Consider the following 24,984-nt stretch of genomic DNA (forward strand, 5'->3'; position numbering starts at 1 on the left):
GCATCTCGACGTACCAGGAACCACTCAGCACAGTTGTCCTGCCGAATAGAGCTTCCCGTCAATGTTTCTTCGCCGTCATCGTCATGAATAACACTTCAAGATCTCCATGTAGAGTATGCTTATCGAGCCGAGCCAAAATACGCCTTCAAGCCACTGACCCGTCCATTCCGGCACACCATGACAAGCTTCATGTTGTGCCGCGCGGGGCAGAGCCCGAAAGGGTTCTTATACTTCGATAATATACAAACCAATCGCGTGCCCTCTTTCCCTTGGAGACAGTAAATAGCTTCTTAATGTTTATGATATCGTTTGAAACTCCATGAGGAGAAGCGGGCAACAACCATCGTGATGCGGATCTACGGCCAACGCCCCGTCGGATGGAGGATCAACACCCTCATCTGCGCCATCCTGGTGTGGTTGATGACGGTGCTGCTGTGGGTGCTCCTTCTGACGTCCTTCTCCAAGAACCACGATCTCTCGGACATGCCGCCCTTCTACGCCGCCGACTGTCACGACACACGCAGGGTCATGGTCGTTGTCCGCCTCCTCGTCGGCGCCCTCTCGACGCTGGTCATCGTGTCATCGTACATCTTTATGCAGCTGTTGGTCAGCCCGACACGGGAAGACGTGGACAGGGCCCACGCGCAGCGGAGGTGGATGGACATCGGGTGCATGTCCGTCAAGAACCTGCGCTTCATCTCCAACGGGCGGAGGGTCCTGTTCGTCCTCTTCGGGCTGATATGGATCCCTTTTCACCTGCTGGCCCCGGCGTCCGTGGCCGAGACGGCGCGGACTACGCCGTGGGTGACGGTCCTCGCCACGGAGTCCTTCCTGTCAGGGGGGAAGTACCACCTGCCCGGCCTCGGATTGGGAGCGTACCTGCAAGACACGCCTGGTTTCTATTCAAACAACCTCAACATGTCTGTTCCGGAAGCGGTGGAGTACATTGCTGCCCACGCGGCCGGGTGGGAGCGTCTCAGCGGTAGGGAATGCTTGCAGAAGTACGAATATTGGGTCAACGTCGATAAGAGACGGCACGTGGTGGCCGTCATGTCTACGGATGATTGGGACGGCGACTTCCTTGACAGCCTCTCCAGCGTCTGGTACGCCGGCATCTGTGGCTTCGAGGCCAACAAGCAGGACCTGCCGTGCGGCGGTCTGACCCTCGGCCTGAACGTAACTTCAGACAGCGTCAACGGGACGTACAACGGTATCTCCATCGTCTCAGACAACAGGCCGAGAGTGCCCACCAGAGGATCATCGAGCAAGGCCGAGATCGACGGGATGGTGGACGAGCACGGCAACTGGATCATTCCATGGCACGCAAAGGACAACCTCCACAACACCCCGGTGCTGAGGAAGAACCTGACCGTCAAGTACTGCCTCTCGGAGCCGTTCCCGACTCACTGCAAAGCCCGCGTCAGCAACACGCTTTTCCTCGCCATCTGCCTCCTCGCTCTCGCCGTGAGCGCCTTGTGCGCGGTTGCTTTGCGCATTCTCTGGGGCCAGGACCGCCTGGTTGCCATCGGCGACGCCGTGGACTCCTTCATACGGCGCCCGGATATGACGACGAGGGACATGTGCACGCTGAGCTGGCGCGACTTCTCTTCGACCACCATCGAAAGATTGCAGAAGCCGAAGATGGAGGGCTGGGTCCACAGCCCGCGACAATACGTACGGCGACGAGGACGCTGGGGAGATTCGGTTCACGTCTCCGACTGGGTGAAGTTGCTGTTGCCCGGTGGCGTGGGCTTCATCATCTGTCTTTTGTCGTTGATTTCCTTCGTTGAGGCAGGGTGAGAGCACCTCGTGTGTCATTCTGAACAGCTTTGCTAACAGGCAGCTACCAGGGGTGGATGGCAGAAGGCGCTTTCTGCGAGCATTTTTGGGCAAAATTCCAGCAACCCCATCCTCATGATGAAGTATCCGTCCGAGAATCTGCGTGCCTTCATGGTCATGCTGGCTTCCAGGCCCATCGGGGCCTCATTGGTCGCCACCATGCCACAGCTTCTCCTGGCCATCCTGCCCCTGATCTTGCACCACACGTACACGCGCATGTTCATCGCCAGGACATGGTCTTCCTACGCCACGAGATTCAAGACATTGCGTGTCAACGAGCCCAGGGGTCAGCAGAGAGAAAACCATTTCTTCGAAATTCCCTCCAAATATTTCCTCAGCTTTGTAACCATCGGGACGTTGACCCGCTGGCTGTGCTCGAATGCAATCTACGTCATACATGTCGAGTGTAAGTCAGCCCAAACCAAGCCCTATGGTGCCACTGACCTGTTTTGAAGCATTCCATGCCGACCCGTCGACCGTTGAACCGTACCATCCGTACGTCAACGTCTTCGTCTCTCTCAAGGCGGCGCTGGGGACCATTATCACGCTCTTCTTCATCCTCGTGACTCCCATCTTCATGGCGCTCATTCCTCTGCCTGGCGAGTCTGTTCTGGTCGGAAGCTGCTCGGCGGCCATATCGGCAAGTTGTCATGTCATCGAGCCGGAACATCTGCAACGAAGGACACCAGGTGAGAAACAGCCGGAGCTTGTCCATCTGGAATCAGATACATCCATGGCCAAAGAATATGAAAAAGTCAAGGTGTCTTTAGTCGATGGCGACTATGAGAGTAGGCCCGAATATGATTGGAGAGCTGAGCTGGCGGAGGGGAGGATTCGATGGGGTGTTTTGCGGGAAGCGCGGTCAGCAACAGACCGTGGAGGTAATTTGGAGGGTTTGGCCCAGGTCCTTTCGTTCGGATCGGAGGAGACGTATCTTGGGAGTCCCAGAGAGGATGAGTTTTATGGCGGCACGAGACTTTGAGAGTCTTCATAGCGACCCTGCCCTAACATTTGGCTTATGGACTTTGGCGGATGATTGAACTGAACATTTGACTTCTTTTGTTTGGAAATATCTGACCCGTTTAAATTAAACTCCTGACTCAGGGTTGCCCGCTAGATTTTCTTTGCAATCCTTCACAATCCTTACTTTTGCAGGGGCTGGCCCATACCGCCGTACGTAACCATCTTCGTGATCTGGTACTCCGAGATGCCATACAGAGATCCCTCCCTGCCGAACCCGGACTCCTTGACACCGCCAAACGGCGCGGCGGGGTCCGAGATGAGACCCGTGTTGACGCCGACCATGCCGACCTCGAGGTGCTCCGCCACGCGGTGCACGCGCTGGATGTCGCGCGAGAAGAAGTACCCCGCCAGCCCGACGTTGGTCGCGTTGGCCAGCCTGACGACCTCCTCCTCGGTCTCGAACGCGAACAGGCCCGCGACGGGGCCGAAGGTCTCCTCCTCGGCCATGGCCATGTCCTTGGTCATGCCGGTGATGACGGTGGGCTCGTAAAAGTTGGAGCCGAGGCCGTCGAGCTTGTGGCCGCCGACGACGACCTTGCCGCCCTTCTTCTCGGCGTCGCGGATGTGCGCGTCGACCTTGTCGATGGCGCGGTCGTGGATGAGGGGCCCGTGTGTGACGCCCTTCTCGAAGCCGTTGCCGACCTTGAATTTCTCGACCTCGGCGGCGAACTTCTTGGCGAACTCGTCGTAGACGCCGCGCTGGACGTAGATGCGGTTGGCGCAGACGCAGGTCTGGCCCGAGGAGCGGAACTTGGAGGCGACGGCACCAGCCACAGCGGCGTCGACGTCGGCGTCATCGAAGACGATGAAGGGGGCGTTGCCGCCGAGCTCGAGGGACAACTTCTTGAGGGTGCCGGAGCACTGCTTCATGAGCAGCTTGCCGACGTTCGTAGAGCCGGTGAAGGAGATCTTCTTAATGGTGGAGGAGGTGGTGAGGGCCTCGCCGACCTCGGGGGTGTTGTCGAGGGCCGTGACGACGTTGATGACGCCTTTAGGGATGCCGGCGCGGTGGCCGAGCTCAGCGAGGGCGAGGGAGGTGAAGGGGGTCTCGCCGGGGGCTTTGCAGACGACCGTGCAGCCCGAGGCGAGGGCAGGGCCGATCTTGCGGGTGATCATGGCGGCGGGGAAGTTCCATCTGTAGAAGTCTCAGCATTGTGAATGAAGGAAAAGTGGTTCAGTCTGGGAACATACGGGGTAATGAGACCGCAAACACCGACGGGCTCCTTGATGGTCCACACACGGTTTCCGGGAACAGAGGACTGGATGGTGTCGCCGTAGATACGGGGCGCCTCCTCGCTGAACCACTCGAGGAAGTTGGCGGCGTAGGTGACCTCGCCCTTGGCGTCGGCGACGGGCTTGCCGTTCTCCCAGGTGATGAGGGTGGTGAGGTCCTCGGCGTTCTCCATCATGAGGTCGTACCAGCGGCGCAGCAGCTTAGAGCGCTCACGGCCGGTCTTGGTGCGGAAGGTCTCGAAAGCCGTGGAGGCCGCGGTGATGGCGGCGTCCGTATCGGCCTTGGTGAACTCGGGACATGTTCCGATCTTCTCGCCGGTCGCCGGGTCTGCTCTGGATTCAGCTTCCGGGGCCGATTGCGGGGTTCATGTTCATGGTGGGATGGACGCGACAAACGTACCAGTGACTGCGAAAGTCTTGCCTGACTTGGCCTTGATCCACTCGCCGTTGACGTAGCAAACGTCCTGCTTCAGCAGCGACGGATCTTTGAGCTGCAAGTGTTCAATATCAGTCACCCGGGTCCAGGTAGGGCGGGAGCTATGTTCGTGTGGAGATGTACCTTGGGAACCATTGTGGAGGCTGCACGGAGTGAGAAGGGAATGAACGGTGTCCGGATGGATCTGAGTGAAGCTCTCGCGACGAATCTCGACGCCGGAGCGACGGCCTTTTGTAACGCGATAGGCATGGTGGAGAGCCGAGGCAGGATGGATGACGATGAAGAAGCTCTTAGCTCGCGCAGTGGTTGGAGCTGCGGAGATGGGATGCGGGGAGGTTGTAGTGGTGGTGGTGGTGGCCTTTGGGTGATCTGGGCGTGCTCAAACACTCCTGTGCTCCCGCTGAGGCCTTTTGGTGAGGTCAATTGGGGTTTATGATGTGTTTATGATGAGTTTTTCACACTCGACAACGCTCAATGGCAGTTATCGCAAGAGTTGTAGTGTTTGAGCGACAACGGAGAGCTGCGAGCTGCCATTCCAAGTGACGCTCGATGACGTCCCCCCCACATCAACCGGCCCGGTTGTTAAGGGACCGGCAAGTCCGCGCTAAGATACGGTATCGCTCAGGCAGACTGCCGGGGATTGGTACCCGCGGGTCGCTAACAGATAATAATTACTCAGTCCAGGACACTGATGAGGACTCCACTAGAGCTCCAACATGCTTCATCTTCTCAATACCTACCTCCGTACAATACACCGAAACCTTCAAAATCATCTACTGACAGTTAGATGTTCATTTAACGCACCCTACACCATGCTAGCCTTTCAGGCTTCGTATGACATTTTTCCAAAACAAAAAAGACCAGCTGGGTCTTCGTAAACCTTGAGCTCCTTCAATCTAGGCCGTTCGTCTCATGTTGCAAGACTTTTTGAGACAGACGCCAGAATGAGAGCTTCCCATGACCCTCTGCAGGGTGCCATTTGACATACATCTACAGTCTCACTGGCCTTAGGTCTCGTCAGGTTTCTCGCCATGCTCCCAAGAAGGGGTCTCGGCCTCCCCCGCTCGGAGAAATACAAAGCACCCCAGTCATCCTCAAAGCCAAGCTCTTCGTATTGCCATTCAGTGGTGATCTCGCCCCGTTTCTGACAGCCCGGTCGGCCTGCATGCCGTCATGCCCACAGCACCGTTGCCCCCGCGCCTTCCCGCCAGACTGAAGATGAAAACCCGTTCCTTCCCCGCCTCCGCGTGCGATTGTGGTACCCGATGAATGATCATGCGGGGAAGCTTATTGCTACCTTCCACCACCTCCAAGCCGAGTGTCTCTGAAGCTGTTTCTTAGCTTTCGTCATGTCGGCCCGCGAGACTATAAGCGCCGTGGCCTCGGCCATGAGCGATGAGCTCTGGTGTCTCTTCGCCACACACATACCCAGCATCAACATGGTCAAAGGGCCCCGAACACTGCTTTCCGCTGCGGCCTTGGCGCCGAGAGCCTCCGGTCTCCATCCCGTCCCGGGACCTGAGAGTGCCAGTGCCGTCTTCGACGCCTTTCTAAGTTACTCGCTTGAGTTTGCCTTCTTTCCAGATTTTGCAGGTAGGCGTCAGATCATGAGGATTGTCAAGGGTAGGGCTCACCAATCTGCTAGGAAACAAGTCCTCCCCCAACACCTTCTCAGATAACTTGTTGGTGAACTTGGGCAATTTGCAGGGCACTCGACCTTACATTCGTGTTGGCGGAAACACACAAGACTACGCCCTCTCCGACGAATCACTTCCATACGCCGTCAACGGAACCTATGACTTCAATCGATCCAAGGACTATCCGACCACGATCCACATAGGCCCATCATTCTTTGAATCTTACAGCACCTTCCCGGACACCAAGTTCACCCACGGCTTCAACCTTGGACTAGGCGCGAATCGCTCAGAAGGATGGGAGACTCTGATCGCCACCGTACCCCTGGCATGTAAAGCCATTGGTGTCGACAACCTCGATGTGTGGGAGTATGGCAATGAGCCCGACCTCTTCTCTACCTCAGCCCAAGGTCCAGTTCGGCCCCCGTCGTGGAACGAATCCATTTATGTGGAGCAGTGGCTCAACGGCACCCGGGAGATCGCCTCCGTCCTGGCCGAAGCTTGCCCCGAGTTCCCGGCCCCAGTGTTCATGGCCCCTTCGAACGGAGGAACAGGAAACAGACTCCGCGCCCCGGCGCAGTGGGCTGCTGGACTGAACACCGACAACAACATCGCCCTGTTCTCAAGCCACAACTACATCAGCGGCGCCGAAAGTCCTGGAGTTACTTTGCAGGGCACTTTGATGAACCATACCCGGACCGTCCAATCTGTTCAAGCTCATGAGAGGGAGTACGCCAACATCACCTCTCGCTTCGATGATGTGCCGCCGCAGATCCTGGGAGAGCACAACTCGCTCTACAACCAGGGCAAGCCGGGGTTGTCAAATTCGTTCGGTGCGGCTCTATGGGGTGTCGACTTTAACCTTTATGCTGCCACGGTTGGCATCAAGCGGGTTCATTTGCACATGGGCACTGACTATCGAGTACGTATCGTTTCCTAGACAAAGGGACTTTGCTGACATGAAGCAGTACGCGAGCTGGCAACCGGTCAGTACAGAGACGACATCTATCGGGACCAAGGCCCCCTATTATGGCAACGTTGCCATCGCTGCTTTCATCAACCCAGGCCTCTCCTCCGAGCCCGTCTCTGTCGCCCACGTTCCATTATCAGACGACAACGAGAAGTCCTCCGCTTACGCAGCCTTCCAAGGAAGCGATCTGACGCGTGTGCTCGTGATCAACTTGCAAGCATACAACTCCACACTCGGCGGTACCGGTACAAGCCCAGACCCTAATGCTCCTGAGCGTCCGACCTTCTCGTACGCCTTTGAGGTCCCCTGGCAAGATGGCACGGCGAAGGTTCAGCGGCTACATGCCAATGGTAGCGACGCCGTCTCAGGCATCACGTGGGACGGCTGGAGTTACAACTACGAACTCGACGAGGGTAAACCTGTGAAGCTTGACAACGTGACGGTTGGCGAGACTGTAGAGGTCAAGGATGGTCAGGTGCAAGTCGAGGTAGCTGCTAGTGAAGCCGTCGTGTTGAGCCCGGTAGCCGGATGCAGCAAGCTCTTCTAGTTCAAGGGACGGATGTGGGGAGATAGATGATTTCAGAGCAGTTACCAATCTCAAAGTAGCCCACAAGAATCACAACATTGAGCCACGGATGCTGTCCTGACACATGAAAGCGAGTTTGCTCGTATTCACGGTAGTCAACACCCAGGATGAGACCATCCCTCGTCCTTGTTTATGTTAAAAGTATCCGTGACCCTGCTAGGTTTTCAAAGTAGGCACCGGCTAATTCTGAAGTAAAAAGTGTAGACCAATGAAAGATTTCTGGAAGCCTTGGCATGAAGTGTGAATATTAGGCCTTGAATACCTGCAAAGCGCATTCCTGGCGCTTCACGACTAATATCAGTGTCACAAACCGGGCTGGAGCACTTGGAACAATAGTAGTCAAGCTGTTGACTTCAAGGGGCAACATGGGTTACAGGCGTCAGAAAACAGACACAGAATACTTGCTTATGAGTTCGAAGAATATACAAAGCTCTGAACGTATCCTCTTTTGTTCCACGGTGATAGCATCACATTGGTCACTGAAGCAACCTCGGCATCCATTGTTTACTACAGTAAACTGCCTAGAAGAGAAACCCGATCTTTCAATTAGTGTGTAAGCTTTCACATCATAACAGTGGCAGGAGAGAAGCTGAAATCATGTTACACATGGATAACAACTGCCTTCTAAACGTTTTCTTCAGGTATGTGGACTTGGGCTTCTACCCCTGAACTAGAAAGCACCAATCTACCTGGAAGGCGGAACGGCTTGTTAAAACCGCCGCGGTCGAGGGATCCATGGATCTGACAGCTGGTAAAAGCGGCATTCAGGATGGTTGGATCCGCTGCCACACCAGACCTATGCCACTTGAGAGCCTAGGATTAACACGTCTTGGTTGCGCTGTCCTTCGGTCGTGAGGCGGGTAGCCTATTGTGCGATGGATATGTGTGTGTGTATGTGATGCGTGTGTGATGCGTGTGTGATGCGGGTGCTTTCTTCTTTCTCTCTTGTCTTCCTCTCTCTCTGTCTCTCTCTCTCTCTGCTGCCTCTCCAGGCTGACTGGTCTGTCTGCAGTCTTCCTGGCTGAAATGACCTCTTCGGTCGGTCAGAGCCGTTACGGTCTCCACCCCACCACCTTCCCAATCAGAGTTGCATGAGTCCGTCTCAACACACTAAAATTGAGCAATGGACCAATGAGAGACTGGACGTGCTAGGGATGCTGCTGTAAACGAAGAGACGACGGGAAAGACAGGACGGCGGGAAGAGGGTTCCCAAATGGTTTTACAGTTCAAGGAGGGTGGGCGACAAAAACGTCTGGATAAGCGTAGCCAAAAAAGCAGGAACGCCCCCTACAACAGCACTAAATTCCAGCTGGTACCCCTGCCAAACACACCACCTGCACGAGACCCGTGCTCCACTTTTGCCGGTTCCTTCTCACTGCCTCACCCGCACTTCTTCGACCCCCCTTCCATAGGCTGAGATGAAGCAGTGATTAAATGTATCATATGGAGGCACAGGCGTAACGAGTGGTAAGGAGTGTGATGTGTGTGATCAAACTAGCTAAGTGGGCTGCCTGGCTAGGAGGCTGGAAGAAGGTCCTAGTAGGCCCTAGGCTATATAGGCCACTTAAGGCACCTATAGGTAAGTACTACTACACTACCCTTTAGGCTCTAAAGCTTAGTAGTAACTATTAATATATATAAAGTAAGTAAAAAGCTAGAAATCTTATTAAGAGCTAAAACGCTTAAAAACGAGGAGGTTTTAAGTTTATATTAATTTAGTTAATCTCTAATTAAACTATGAAGTAATCTTTATTTTCTAATTAGTTTAAAGCTTTAGATTAAATTAATCTTAAAACTAGCTAATATTAATTTATATTATTTTTAATCTATTTATTAATTTAAATATTCCAATACAATTATAATATTTCTATATTTTAAGAGATTTTATAAAGCTATTAGTAACTATTTTAAAGCTATTTATAAAGTAAAATATAAAGGTTTTATTTATAAAATTTCTTTAATAATTTATTTTTATTAAATATTAATATAATAAATATAAATTTAGTTTAATAGATTTATAATATAAGAGTATATATTAGTATTATTTATGAAGAGAAGAATAAAAGTATTTATTTCAGTATTAAATATCTATTTAATAGATTTTTTAATTTATTTAAAAATAAAACTAATAAGTATTAAGTTTATAAACTTTATTTTACTTACATTAAGAGTAATAAATATCTATCTTTTAGTTTTCTAAGTAATAAAAGTATTATTAAAGAAAATAAAATGTTTTTTAGTTAAAATATAAGATAGCTAGTTATTAGTAAAAGAAAAGTTTATTATTTTATAGAAAGCTAAAACTTAGTTTAGATTAATTCTACTAATAATAATATTATAATAAATAGTTCTTCAGAGATATAAATAAAATATTGAATAAAGTATAAATATATCTAAAATAAGCCTCTATTAGTTTAATAGAGCTTATTGATATAATGAGTAATATTAACATAAATACCTTAAATAAGCTAGTTAAAATAACTAGTCTTTTTAATATACTTATTAGCTTTTTTAATAATATATTCATTCTTATTTTAATAAATAAAAAGGGAAAGAAATCTTTATAAATTATAAATCTTAATAGCTAAATTAATAAAAAATAGCTTTAATATACTTATATTAAGAGAAGAAGATCTTCTTAATTAAGATATTATATTTAATTTAAAAACTAAATGTAAGGGGCTGGCCCCTAGGCTTGTTCAACGTAGACGTGCCGTCGATTGACTATTCTAAGCTGAAGAAGGAAGAAAGGACTTAACAAGGGTAGGCACCTAACAGCGGTGAAGCAGGCCGGGTTAGGCGGCGTACTGCGGCAGAATAGTGGGTCCAACGGAGCCGGATCTCGGTAACTGCTCCGGCGAAGCCGGAGATATCAATCCGGGCTCTAGCCCGTGACACTAAAGAACTATATAGCTTTATTAAGCTTTTAAGAATATATATTTTCTTACGATTATTATAAATATGTTTAATATATTACTTATTAAGCATAATAATAATATCATTATTAATATATATTAAGGTATAAATATATTCGTTTTTATTTATAAATAAATAAAGCTTATTATTAATAAAAATAAAGCGAATCTTTTTTATCTTAATATAAATAAGATTAAATTATTAAAAAGAAGCTTTATATAGATTATAAAGTACTTTTTTCAAAAGCTAGACTTCATTATTATTAATACTAAAGCTAATACGTTAATAAATATAGATCTTAATATTATTAAGAATTAATATTATAACAAAAGTAGAGTTAAAGTTATATATTTAATGCTTAGGTTCTTAAAAAGTAATAATAATAAAGAATAATTAAAAAGTTACAGTTATAATAACTACTATATATACTTCTTAAGAAGCTCAATCTCTATATTTAAAGTTACTATATATAACTAAGTAAACTTTAAACTAAGTAATAATACTATTAATAGTAGTTTTAATATTAAAAACCTATTAACTAAAAAGAATTTTAGCGTTATAAAGAAAGTAGATAAGTTTATAAACCTCTTTTATAATAAATTATTAGGTCTCTTATTTATAAGTTTTTTTCTATTAAAGCTAATAAAACTTATTTCTAGCTTATTTAAAGGTCTTTAGAATACTATAGCTTTATAGAAGTATTTTAGAAATAGTAATAGCTATAAAGATATTAAAAGAGTACTTAAATATATTATTATATACCTAAATATTAATAGTAATATATATCTTTTTATTATAGCTATAAATATTAAAGAGCTACTTATAATAATTAAAAAACTTGAAATCACTTTAATAAAGTCTAAAAGAAGTAGCTTTACTATTTTATAAAACTTTAATAGCTTTATTTCTATAAGTTTACTATCTATAAATAAAGTTAATATTATTAACTTCTTAGTTAATAATACTATAAAAGGACTTATTAAAATTACTATTATTATTATAATACTTATTAGCCTTTTTATTATAGTTTGTAATAGCTATATTATTTTCTAAAAAGGACTATAAAGTTAAATAAAATATAATTTTATTTAAAAGTAAAATTATTAAATTTAATCTTTTTACAGCTATATTAAAAGTATTATTATTGTTAACATATAACATTCTTTTGTAATAATAATAATAATAATATAAGAATAGTAATAACGCTGAACTTACTTTAATATTCTATATAAAATAAACTAATAAAGTTTAAGGTATAAAACCTTATATAAAAATACTTGATTTATTATAACTTATAACTATAATATTGATTATGTACTACGTATAGTTACGTAAGCACCTTATGTAATTAGCAGTTTAGCAGGTTACGTTTCAGGTTATCTTTCCCCTCACTTTTCCCTACTAGAGGATGCAACCTGCGAACAACAACAACCAGACTCATCACAATACATCTGTTCCCTTATTCTTATCTATACAATTAAATGCTCATAAATGCTCAGAATTATTACCTTTGATCATAACATTACCACATCTATAACCTTATACTATATAGGCACATATACCACGCCCCTGTATACGCTTATACCTGTGCTAACAATTATTAGTATTTAAAGATATTAATATTATAATAGAAATCTCTAGAGACTTCTTAAGAGAGTTAGAAGTATTTATAGTTATATTATATTAGATCTAAAGATTTAGTTTATTAAATAATATATCATATTTTATATTATTAGTAATTAGTATATTATATATAAATTAAAGAATAATATTTATTAAACCTTTATAAAAATAAATACTATAGTAATAAATAACTTTCTTTTTTTCTAAGATATAGATATAATAGATATAGCTATAGAGAGAGATATATTTAATAACATATATTTTTATAATACAAGCTTCTATTTTTTTAGAATAAAGAAAATAGTTAATACTTTTCTTATAAATATAAATAGTATAACTAAAAATATAAAGATATTAAATATAAAATAGTTTATAAATAGTAATAAAATTAAGTTTATAAACTATAATTTTATAAAGGTTTATTTTATTTCTAATATCTTCAGGTAGAAAGTTAGATATTTAAATAGTTAAATTAAGTAAATAATCCTAAAGCTTTTTAGATAAATTAGTATTAATTAACTATATATTAGTGACCTTAATAATAGTTCTTTTTATATACTTAATAAAGCTATTTATAAAAAAAGTATTAATAATAATAGAATTAATATAAATATTAGTAAAATATAGATTATAAAGAACTTTTTTAAACTCTAAAATATTATTGTAAACTTAGGTTTTAATATTAAAACTAGTTATATTATTAAATCCTTTATAAAAGTTCTTAATAATATTATATATAACTTTATAATAATATTTAAGTATAAGAATAAATTAATAATATTTATTATATTTATTAAGAAAATATAAAGGTATAATATTTATTAGTTATTAATAAAGGCTTAACTTTAATAAAGTTAAGATATATCTCTTCTCTAATTTAAATAAGAAGTAAAAGAGAATTATAGCTAATAATCTCTATTAATTTAGTTAGATAGTATACTTTATAACAAAAGTTCTCTATCTCCTCTTTATTAAATATAATACTTATATAATAGTAAACCTTAATAACTTTAGATAGATAAATATAAATTAAATAGTAATATATTATCTTAAGAGTTAGCTTAAAGTTATAATAAATACTAATAAAAATAATAATAGTATTAATAAGAATATTAAAAGCTATATAAATCTAGAGAACTATAATATTTATAATCTATTTAACTTTATTAATTAAGTAAGTATTATTTATATACATAAAGCTATTAAACTTATATTTATAATTAATACTAGCTTTATGAAGTTTACTAAAGCTAAATAAGTTAGTAAGACTTAATAAGCTATACTTAATATTATTAATTTTTTAATTAATTATTTTAAATAGATTAAAAAAGTTATAAGTCTAAAAGAACATAGTATTGATACTAAGGGAATAAATATTATCTTTCTTATTTATTATAAAGAGAAGTAAATTATTATAAAGAGTATATTTTATAAAATACTCTATACTATAAAAGAAGTAACTAAAATATCTAAAGTTAATAACAATATTATTATAATAAATTATATAGCTATTAATAGTAGTATAAATTAGAAAGCTAGTAATATAATAATTCAATATAGTAATATTAATAAAAACTAAGTTATTAAGAATACTAAATAAACCTTTTATAAAGATAGAAATAGTTAGAGTAATACTAATACTATCTCCTTAATAATCTTTATTATATTTATATTTATTAGCTTTCTTAAAAAGACTTATTTAAGTCTTATTAATTAATAAGATTAGCTCTAAATAAGCTATTTAATACTTCTTAAATAAGTAATTTATATTATAATAAATATAAGATATTTTATATTTATTAGTCAATAAGTTATTATTATTATTATTAATATAAAAAGTATATAAATAAGATAACTAAAACTAAGATCTATTTTTATAGAGTAATAAACCTATTTTCTATTCTTTATCTTAAGTAAAAATATAAATAGTTTTAATAATATTAATCTATATAAGCTTCTTATTATTATTAGTATAATACTTATAGATATCTAATAAATAAGTTTTAAAGTAGTTTAAAAATAGTATAGCTTATAAATAGTTAGAAGAGTTACTTATAAAGTTAATAATATAAGTCTATACTAAATATACTTAAAAGTATTATAAAGAGTTTTATAGTTTTAAAAAGAGCTTTTAGTAAACTTATTAATAAAAGGGTTAATAGTATTTTTAGAAACCTTAAAAATATATTTCTTAAGTATTTATATAAATATAAAAAGATTACTATTATCTTTCTATTTTACATTAAATAACTTATTAATAAAAGTATTATATAAGCTAATAAATAGTATAAAAATAGTATCATATGCTTTAGTTTATATCTCTTTAATAGTAATATTACTATTAAGCTTAAAGATATCTTTATTAATATACTTCTTAACTTAGTTTAATTATAAAATAGTATTAATAAGAACTAACTATAATTACTAGTTAGATTTACTCTTTAGCTAAAAATATTAAATAAGAACGTCTTAATATTTTTACTTATATTATTAGTTATTTAGAAAGATATAAATAAAGTAATAAAGAAGTAAAAGAGAGAAAATATTACTATTTAATATATTAATAAATAAAGTGAATTTTTATATAAGTAATAGTAATTTAACATATCAAGAGTAATTAGAAACTATATTACTATTTACTTATTAAATTAAACTATATAAATATATAAATAACTATAAAAATAAAGAAAAATTTATAAAAGTGTTATAAAGTAGGAAAACGCTTAATTTAAAGCTATAGATACTAGTAATCTAAGCGCTAGGCTTATAACCTATAGAGGTATAGGCGTAATAAGTAGTAAGGAGTATGATATGTGTGATCAAACTAGCTAAGTAGGCTGCCTAGCTAGGAGGCTGGAAGAAGGCCCTGGCGGGCCCTGGGCCGCACAGGCCACCTGGGGCACCTGGGGGCAGGTGCCGCCACATATCATTATCATGTCCGTTTGTATACAAGACCTACATGCCCAGGTTATTGCAGCTTCACCAATTCCCTTTCCGTCAATACTTCAGATGAGGCAGTCTCAACTACTCGTGCGTTTCTGAGCATTCTACTCCACTGGACTTCAAAGTATCATCTCCTCTCAGACACTGCGCTCTGTCTCCTCCCAAAGAAGTTGCCGTGTCATGCTCTCTACTGAGGCGTTTCTCGCCTCATGTAGTCTACTCATTGCTATACCCCCGGCAATCCTTGCGTACCTGCAATCGCGGAATATCTGCCGGCAAAGACATGAACATCGGGAGCTTCCACGTGGGTACCCGATCTTAGTCAGGCAACGCAGATGACGGAGATCGTTGAACACTTACACGTTGAACTTGTAGTCTATACCGTACACAACCCACGCCAACGAGGCAACGAGGAATACCAGCTTGACATAATATCGATTCGAGCGCATGGCCGACGGCAGTTTGGATATAGCTCCTAGCTTCACATCCAGGAAGCGATGACATGAAAGCCTAGACAGGAGACAGTTGAACTGTCGTGGCAGGATGAATCGACTGCCACCATGTCCGTCGCGCTCACCTGGAACGACCATACCCATCCATTATGACAGCCATCGAATCAAGCGTGCGCATCAAATCAACACACACGCATCAAGAAAGCCGCTCCATCTATCAATCATGAGATCTGACAGCCCGACAGTCCCATATGGATGACAGGACAAGATGGGCCTGCATGTACTCTAAGCAAGGAGTTCTTTGATAAAAAGGAAAGCATTGAAGGATTAAATGATAAATATTATTTTCATGATGCGAACTTATCCTGAGACCATCATCTTGTACCTGAAATTTGGAAAAGTTGAGTTATGCAGGTTTTCTTTCGTTAACAAAAACCTGAATGTAGGATAATAGGCCTTAGGTTACCTAGTTGGTCTGCAGCTCAGTGCCCGACCCTCCTAGAATGAGTTTTGCTAGTCGGGCAGTATTATTTTCTTATCCGGGCAGTATCCCCTATAATCTAGAAATACAGAGAGAATAATAGTAGCTATAATAAGGGTAACGACGAAAGACGACGACGACGACGACGACGACGACGATAATAATAAAAAAAATAGACGAGGATAATAGATATTAACGATAACGAAAGTAAGAATAGGAAATATAGTTACTTTAGAAATAGGCCACGGATTACATACGTGTGTGTAGACACTGCCCGGATAGCCAGATGACACTGCCCGACTAGCAAAGCTCCCTAGAATTTGAAAGTTGACTTTCATCTCTTTCCTCCGGGCACTCAACGTATTCCATTTGGGCGCATCCCTTCGTCACGACATACGCAATTTCTCTCCTCTCCCGTCGTTCCACATGGACAGTATTCAGAGAGGCATTGTTTGGTTACCAAGTAGGTAGGCGTCCATTGATGCTGACTTTCCATTAGAGATTGTTCGAAGTCTTCCGCACACTCGACCATCCTCCAGCCTTGAGGACGGCTGTCGGACAACTTTCCGTGCATATTTTGCTTTTTGAGCACATTCATACACAGCTATCATGTGCAGACAAGAGCACCTTCCCGAATCCACGAACAATAATGTCGACCTCGGACTTTGGCCAAGGTCAGCGAAGCTTATGTTTCTGCGCAATTCTCAAGCCTAGCTTTGCCTCACCTGCAGCAGTCGAATATGTTTGCAACGACGACTGTGGACGAGTGGCCAGAAAGGCACGATACGCCAGTTGACCCCTTGCTGGCATTCAAGTGAGAACCATGGCCCTATGTATACACCTAAGCCACGAAAAGCTATTTATCACAAGACGGTTATTACTTTTGACGGACGTAATGACTGGCCTCCAATCATCTGCTCAACGGCAATCTCAGGGGTTATGTGTGTATTGCGCGGCAACCGTTCATCCGGCCTCTTTATATGCGCATCTATTTGCCTCTTCGTACACTGTCTCTGGTCACGAGATGGTTCTGTCCAAAAGCTTGGCACACGATACTTCGAGCCCTCCAGATGAGCTCATCATTGTGCACCAGGCCGCCTTAGGGTCATCATCCGGTACCGCGGCATCGCAATTGTCATTGTCTGCAGCCCATACGGACCAAAAATCGCCACGACGGTGCAGAAAAAACAGTGAATAGTCACACCCGCACCCGGCATGAAGGCCCGCTGCCTCGGACCGGAAGCATCATCATCCCACCCATCCCGACTCCCACCACCCACCCGCATTGGCCAACGGAACGCACTCCGTCAGCCGCGGCCTCGTAATCACCGCGCGCCGGAAGCAGCGACCTTTCTCACCGTCTCGTCGATGATGTCGATCTCCAGGCAGGAGAAGCATAATAGTTCATTCAAAGAAGAGGAAGTTGAGGAGCTTGAGGGTTAAAAGCAAAGCAAAACAACAAGACGCAAACCGTCTTCCTTCCTTTGTCCAGCTCCGTGCGTTGGGCTTGGCGAGAAGCATCTACCGCGGCACACCCGCTCGTGGCAGCCTGACAGCTTCCCGAGAGACAAGCCACGATCTTGGGTGAAGATCGGCCCAACACACGCAAGGCGCAGTGGTAAGGCGGAGGGGAGTGGGATCGGCATCAAGAAGGGGGGTGGGTGTATGTTGATTCATCTCGGGATGAACGGGGGAGACGAGGAATGAGGCCTCCTCGTGATGGAGAAAGAAAGAAGAACCGTGATGGAGATGTCTGGGAAGGCAGATAGTTTGGGAGGCGAAGACATGAAAACGTTTGTTAAAGTCGCAAGGCCGGTAGAAGCTCGTTGCCAACGTCGATCTCTTCCTCACCTCGGACAATCAGGTCACACGCACAGTTCCATCCAAAAGTCGGAAAGAAAAAGAAAATTTCGCTGGTATTGCCAAGAACGTCAGAGGCATGCGTGTGAAGGATGAAAGAAGAAATCCCCAATTAGATGGATGGAAGAAAACGGAAAGTGGGTTAAAAGAGAAAACAAGGTTGTCCCTCGTGGGAAATCGTACGTTGGGGCGCGTTTTCCCGCATAAGCTACGTTTGCGGAAATGTGGTAATTGAGGAAAACCTAAGTATTTACCATGTTCGGGCGTTCCTCCGGATGTCCTCTTTTGACAGGTGTCAGGCGGATTGAAGTTGCCTGCCACGCAAAAGAGCGTTGTCGGAAAAAGACGTGGCTGTGGCTTTGTGGGCTTGGGATGTCATTGAAGTGTCATGTGGCTATTCACGGTGGAAGTGAGATATGGAAGCAGATATTGTTGATTTGGACGATACTTTTTGATTGTTCTCGAAGCAATCCTTGCCCGATGCTCCAAGAATGGTTTGAAAGGAAGTTCATTAAAATACATGGCTCGTCATATAGGCATGGTTGCCAAATTCATACGGGAGAATATCGGTAAGTGTTTGCCCATGGGGGTAGACACTTAACAAAGGAGGGATATCGAAGAGAAAGGATGGAGGAAAAGAAAACGCCTCCTGTAAACCACAGCTCCCACTTCTCGCGTGATCATGGATGAGCAAGCAAAACAAGGAAAAGAGATGCCGGATTCGAGTTGAAGGAAAAGGGAACGAGTAAGAAAGGAGAAAAGAAAAGAGTCATCAAGTCGTGAACAAGGAAGTAAAAAAAGAAATCGGAAGCCTCGTCCACCCAAACATGCGCCTTAGACTTTCCCGGCGAGGTAGAGGATGTTTTCCCTGACTGCATCCGTCAGGTCCCCTTGCCCGGTGTACACGTAGGCCACCGTGCGGTCCCAGACCTCGGGATAGGGCAGTGGCAGATCGATAACGTCGCCAGCTGTAATGTGGCCGGAGACAATGAGAGCAGCCAACACCGGCAGAGAGGATCGGGCGTATTGGAGATCTGCGGGTGGGTTGGGGTTAGCTTGGTGTGCTTGTTCCTTTCTTTCTGTAAGAAGGTTCGCGCCTCGGGAAGGAGACCGCCGGCCTTGGAGGCTACGGCCTAAAAAGGGCTGACCGCAAACGTCGCGGCATGGGAAAAATGGTGGATGTGATAAAATTGGAGTGAGACATTTGGGAGGAGGGTGTACACTTACGGATTGGCATGGTGGATGCGCCACGCGACGGGGCTCGCGAGTCTGCGCGGCTGTAAGGGAGAGAGGAGCCGTGCGCGGCACTGCTGGATCTCCGGCGGGCCATGGCCGGCCGGGGAGACCTTTGCGGCGGGGAGCCCGCGAGGGATGGGCGGCGGCGGGCGTCTGATGCCGGGGGAGTGCTCGGGAGCGGGTCTGCTACTGTGGAACGCAGCTGCTCGATGTCGAAGGTGCGCTGGATCAGGAACGGTTTGCGTTCCAGGGCACGGGGGCGCACGCGAGCGCGGATTGCGGTCTGGTTGGAGGGGATCGTGGGCGTCGTTGGCATGCGGGTCGGGGATGAGTCGCCAGCAGATCCTTCTGAGTTTGTGGATGCGTTGGAGTCGCGGCGGAGGGACACGGCGTTAACAAAGACATCTGAGGTCTTTGCATCGCCGAGGTAGACATGTCCCCAGGCGCGAAGTTGCTCAAGTTGATGGCGCTTGTCCGCATCCTTGGATCTTGGGAGATAACCTGGGTTCGGGACAGACTGGCGGCGCTTCGCCTCGTCTCCCAGGCCAGCGAGGAGCATGGAGCGGTTCTCAGCGGCGAGCGTCTGGCGGCGGTTGCCTGCGACTGGTGGTGATCGAGGGGAAGGCGGGGGAGGAGGTCGGCGGGGGCTCATTTGAGCGGCCGAGTACCGTCTTCCATCAACGGAGTGCTCGGCGAGGGGAGAAAGCGGTGATGGGCGATGAGCAGTCTTCCTTGGGCTGAGGTCGAGGCGCAGTGCTGTACGAGGTTTCTGGCCACCAAGGCGGTCGACCATGGCCCGTTCATGTTGTCTCATGGAGCCATCATTGGAGGGGAATACCGGCGTAGGCAAGCTCTTGGGAGAGCGGTCCGAGGAGCTGAAGTATGAGGCGGAGGCAGAACGGCCCGAAGAGGAGCGAGGAAAGCCACCCAGATTGTATTGAGAAGTCCATAGCGGATGGAGGCTAGGACGGTTATCAATGGGAGTAGCCATGATGGTTGTCGTGGTGATGATGAATGCTTGGTGTTGATGCTGAATGCTGAATACCGGCACTGAATAACCGCACAGGCTTCTTCTGTTTGATGCCAGGTAGGGTAGAGGGTTAAATCAATTTGGTGGTAACAATGAATGGACCCAAAGATCGGAATGTGCAACCGGTTGATAGGGCGATGGTGGAAGCGAGAGTCTACAGCCCGGTAAGGATTATCAAGGGAGACCGGCTTTCTTATGTCTGAGAGAGAGGGACGTCTGAGGGGGTAAATATCTAGACCGATCGTCGATCACCCTTTTGGTCTTGTATATCCGTCCGTCTTTCTTTCCCGCGCGCCAGACAGTACGAAGAGGGTAAAAAACGAGTTTCTTACGCCAACTGCCGGGGACGGGAAATGAAAGGATTGGTAAGGCCTCTCTATCAAAGGACTTTGGAGGGCCGCAGCCTTGATACGAAGCAAGAGAGACATACTGACAGAGACTGAAGAGCAGAGGGCGTGTAAAGAGAACGGCTCAAAGGCCAAAGCTCCCGGCCGCAAGTCGCTCTGTCACTGCCACACCTCTTTTCTCGCCGGGATGGGGCTTGGCAGGTCGGTGGGCGTCAGTGGAGTGGAAATCGCAGGATGCAGTCGTCAACTCTCAGGCGACAATGGGCGGTTGCGGACGACAACCTTGACCATGTTGCCGCACGCGAGAACAAAGGACAGCAGCTAGCGGCGTGTGGGTTGTGGTAGCAAACCCAAGGGTGTGTAAAAAAAAAGGACCCAACATGGACGGGCTTGGGAGGGGCTTCTCAACTTGGGATTTTCTGCAGATGGGACTGGGTATTGCAGGGTAGAGAACAAAGAAAGTGTGGCTTGTCTGGGCCCTCATTCGTCATGTTTCTGGCAGAGTGCTCCTCGCCTATCGTGTTGGAAATGGAATGGGCTTCACCTTCTCTTCAACCCTGAGGGAAAGAAAGATGAAGGCTTTCCTTTTTCATTCTTCTGGCTTGGGCTCTGGACTTTTGATGCAGGCGCACGGCACGGTATTCCCTTCTTTTCCTTCTTTGCGTTGACCTCTTTCGCTGCGTCCGGGGTTCGGCAACAACTGATGGCAGGGAAGAGAGAAAGAGAGAGATTGATTTTGACAGGCGCCCATCACGGCCAACCGCAACCTTGTTGAAGCTGGCGGGGTGCACTTGCACCTGCCACTGGCGCTAGGAGTTGGCGTGGCTGTATCCGAATCCGTCAGGTCAGCTGTAGCTGCATCTCCATCTTCATTTCCATGCTCGCAATGCTGTCTTCAGTTGCCGCAGTGCGGCCGATGGTGTGTGAGAAGAGACAGATACATCGAGAGACAGAGAAAGCAGACGATGAGTGAGAGAGAGGAAGTGTGTGTGGAGGCGGAACGGGACAGAGACCAACAACGGCGCTGGCTCATCAAAGTCTCAAGTGTCTGAGTCACAGTGTGGTAATGTCTCGGCTGGGTTCGTCCAAGATGGCAAAAAAAGGGAAAACGGCCATCCTAATCGTCTTGTCAGGCAGGCAGCAATGGCGATGGACAAAAAGCTGTGATGAACCGAGCACCCGAGCAAACCGGCCCGGGGCTGGGCTGGATGGAGTTGGGAGGAGACGTGGAGCGGGATGAGACACCAAGTAGGAAATGCTCCCGTCGAGTGCAGGTGACGTATTTGCCTCGCGGGCAGTTTGGAGTGCTGCGTGGCCGTGATGTCGATCTCTTGCGAGAGGAGGTCAGAGGTCAGGACACCCAAGACACCAACCCCGGGACGGTGGGAAAGCTTCCTTTGAGCGGCGGAGGAAACACGGAGGTGGGAAGAGCTTCAGCGTCAGGTAAGGCTTTCTGGACCACCCGTGCCTCCGAAGCCATTCCGGAGTGGATCCGCACGATGCCTCAATTTGGAGCTCCTGATTGGGCAGGGTGCACCGTACGGCACTTTGGAGGGGGGACCCTGGAATTGCGTCTGTCACCTGAAGGTCGGGAGCTTGGACCACCCTCGAGCATCCCACGCAATGAGGTGTCGTTCGTTGGTTGTTCTTTTCGGCCGCAATTTTGGAGACGCTGCAAGTCGGGATTGACACATCGCCAACTCTTTCCAAAGGTCCCACGGCCTCCGTTACCCGCCCATTTACGCGTGTGTCAAAGCAGACACATCTACAGAAATGGTATCGGGCTTGCAGACGTCTTTTTGAATACACAGGCCCCTCCTTGGTCCTCCCTCCATCCACCAGATACACCCCGTCCCTATTTCTTTCGACCCCCATCTGTCGATCGCAAACATGTCTGCCACAACGGCCGAAAGCTACAAGAAGCTCAAGGAGGACTTTGTCTCCAACCTCTCCGGCGGACCCCCCAGCGAAATCAACTACGTGACAGCCGTCGCACCCGTGCGTGTTTCCCCCTCCAGATCCCTCCCCCCTCCCCCCTCCCCCCCTTCAATACGGCGCGCATGCACCAAAGGAACAAAGCAGAAAGCTAACCTGGCACAACTCCAGGTCGCAGTCCTCCTCTGGTCCGTCCTCCAGTCCCGACAATCCTTCTTCAAACCTTACACACCGCTCGCCGGCCTAGTCGATTACCTTCTCAACGTCACCGCCATCCTCCTCTCGACAACCCTCTACGCCTCCTCCCCCCTGCTACTCAACCTCCTCCTGCTCGCCCCGGCCGTTGTCGTCTACGCCTTCCCGCCAAACACCCGTCGCAAGAAGCCCGTCGTCCCTCCCAATGCAAAGTCCAAAGCTGCTGCCCAGGGCCCGCTCCCTGCTCTCTCCGTCAAGCCGTTTCTGACGCATTACCGCGGGAGCATGATGGTCGTCACCTGCATCGCCATCCTCGCCGTCGACTTCCGCCTCTTCCCCCGCCGCTTCGCCAAGGTCGAGACCTGGGGCACGTCCCTGATGGATATGGGCGTCGGCTCCTTCGTCTACAGCGCCGGCGTCATCGCCGCCCGTCCCGTCCTCAAGGAGCGCGCCGAGGGCCGCTCGACGCCGTTGGCCACGCGCCTGGCCGCCTCGATGCGCCACTCCCTGCCCCTGCTCGTCCTGGGCGTCATCCGTCTGCTCAGCGTCAAGGGGCTGGACTACGCCGAGCACGTCACCGAGTACGGCGTCCACTGGAACTTCTTCTTCACCCTCGGCCTGCTCCCGCCCTTCGTCGCCATCTTCCAGTCCGCGCTGAAGATCGTGCCGAGCTACGCCGCCCTGGCCGTCATTCTCGGTGGGCTGTACCAGGCCGTGCTCGAGAGCACGAGCTTGAAGGCGTTCATCCTCACAGCGCCGAGGACAGATCTGATCTCTAAGAACCGCGAGGGCATCTTCAGCTTCATCGGATACCTGGCCATCTTCCTCGCGGGACAGGACACGGGCATGTACATCCTGCCGAGGAGCGTCAACCCGAAGAGCGACTCCACGCCGGCGACGCAACGCAAGACCCTCATCATGATGATGGCCATCTGGTCGGCCGTGTGGACGGGTCTGTACTTCCTGAGCACCAGCTACAGCTACGGCGACGGACTCAGCGTGTCGCGCCGCATGGCCAACCTGCCGTACATCCTCTGGACGGCGGCGTTCAACTCGACCCAGATCCTTGCGTACTGCATCGTCGATACCGTCTTCTTCCCCTCCTTCTACAACGCGACGGACGCAAAGTCTGAGAAGGAGGCTTACGAGACGGCTACGAGCAGGGTGTTCCGTGCCTACAACCGCAATGGTCTCTTTTTATTCCTGATCGCCAACCTCTTGACTGGTTTGGTGAACATGACAGTGCCCACATTAGACGTCAGCCCGCTCGCTACCATGGGCATTTTGATGGCGTATAGCGGATTCTTGACTGCTCTCGCATTGGCACTTGACGCGTACAACATCAATATCAAGTTGTAGGGACTTGAGGTTAACTGTATATGTGTATATGAATGTGTAGATATGGCATGAGCAGATACCAATTGAAGCTTACCGCAAATGTTTGGCACTTGTGACATCCAGACGATGGGGACGTTACTACTTCCATGGCAACATCTTGTACAGACGTGCGAGCGCCATCAGAGAGGACAACGGGCAGAGACGACGGCACATGCTATCGCAATTTCGCAAGTAGTGAAGCACCAACCCGATATCCGGCCAATATCGAACATGGCCTGATGCCAACGCCCACGAACTTGGTACGTCCGCAACCCTCGGGAAGAGATGGCGCAGGCATCCCAGTTGATGGGACGAACGCTCCTTCGTCGTTCCAATAAACCCGCCCAGCAGCCCCAGCGAATCCAAGGTAATGGGTTAGGGCGTGATAATCTAGAATCAGCAAATAAGAAAACTGGCGCTTAGGTAGTACTTTAGGGACTTTAAGGCAGTAGATCTATAGCGTAAGTTAGTGCTAAGATACCTTATATAGCTAAGATTAAGGGGATTATTTTAGTTAAAAGTAATAGAGCTTACTATAAGCTTTATATTACTAATAGGATAGTTCTATTATTAAATTTTCTTTCTTATTATATATTTTTTATTTTATATATATATTTTTTATTTATTATATATATTATTAGTATAATAGAGGTACTAGTTAGTTAATAAGTAGCTATTAGTAGCTTATTTAATAATAATATTCTTAATTAGTATATTATTAAATCTAATATTAAGAGTAAAATAGAGTCTTAGTATCTTAATCTTAGCCTTAGTACATAGCTAATTAATATATTTACTAATAATTTAGAAGCTAATAATATATTAGTTAATAAAACTTAGCTTAATAATATTAATAATACTTAAACTA

The 24,984-nt window shown here is 45.9% G+C and overlaps 5 protein-coding genes across 5 annotated transcripts; 3 read left to right on the plus strand and 2 right to left on the minus strand.

The window, feature by feature from the left end:
- Nucleotides 1-348: 348 nt before the first annotated feature.
- Nucleotides 349-2,821, plus strand: CGCA056_v009856 (uncharacterized protein; the record flags this gene model as incomplete). Its single annotated transcript, XM_037325103.1, has 3 exons — nucleotides 349-1,796; nucleotides 1,851-2,245; nucleotides 2,295-2,821. The coding sequence occupies 3 exons, from the start codon at nucleotides 349-351 to the stop codon at nucleotides 2,819-2,821; spliced, it is 2,370 nt and encodes a 789-aa protein (XP_037176438.1).
- Nucleotides 2,822-2,982: 161 nt separating this feature from the next.
- On the minus strand, nucleotides 2,983-4,666 carry davD-2 (Glutarate-semialdehyde dehydrogenase DavD; the record flags this gene model as incomplete). Its single annotated transcript, XM_037325104.1, has 4 exons — nucleotides 2,983-3,997; nucleotides 4,054-4,423; nucleotides 4,496-4,586; nucleotides 4,655-4,666. 4 exons carry the CDS (start codon nucleotides 4,664-4,666, stop codon nucleotides 2,983-2,985), a joined length of 1,488 nt encoding a protein of 495 aa, XP_037176437.1.
- Nucleotides 4,667-5,880: 1,214 nt separating this feature from the next.
- Nucleotides 5,881-7,682, plus strand: CGCA056_v009858 (Beta-glucuronidase; the record flags this gene model as incomplete). Its single annotated transcript, XM_037325105.1, has 3 exons — nucleotides 5,881-6,124; nucleotides 6,177-7,087; nucleotides 7,134-7,682. The coding sequence occupies 3 exons, from the start codon at nucleotides 5,881-5,883 to the stop codon at nucleotides 7,680-7,682; spliced, it is 1,704 nt and encodes a 567-aa protein (XP_037176355.1).
- Nucleotides 7,683-18,830: 11,148 nt separating this feature from the next.
- On the minus strand, nucleotides 18,831-20,223 carry CGCA056_v009859 (uncharacterized protein; the record flags this gene model as incomplete). Its single annotated transcript, XM_037325106.1, has 2 exons — nucleotides 18,831-19,030; nucleotides 19,224-20,223. The coding sequence occupies 2 exons, from the start codon at nucleotides 20,221-20,223 to the stop codon at nucleotides 18,831-18,833; spliced, it is 1,200 nt and encodes a 399-aa protein (XP_037176352.1).
- A 2,276-nt stretch (nucleotides 20,224-22,499) lies between these two features.
- Nucleotides 22,500-24,098, plus strand: GWT1 (GPI-anchored wall transfer protein 1; the record flags this gene model as incomplete). The annotated part of the gene is made up of 2 exons (XM_037325107.1): nucleotides 22,500-22,607; nucleotides 22,716-24,098. 2 exons carry the CDS (start codon nucleotides 22,500-22,502, stop codon nucleotides 24,096-24,098), a joined length of 1,491 nt encoding a protein of 496 aa, XP_037177106.1.
- Between the last annotated feature and the right edge of the window lie 886 nt (nucleotides 24,099-24,984).

Source organism: Colletotrichum aenigma (genome assembly GCF_013390185.1).
Source record: "Colletotrichum aenigma strain Cg56 chromosome Unknown KSG_Cg56_contig06, whole genome shotgun sequence".
Taxonomy (NCBI): Eukaryota; Fungi; Ascomycota; class Sordariomycetes; order Glomerellales; family Glomerellaceae; genus Colletotrichum; species Colletotrichum aenigma.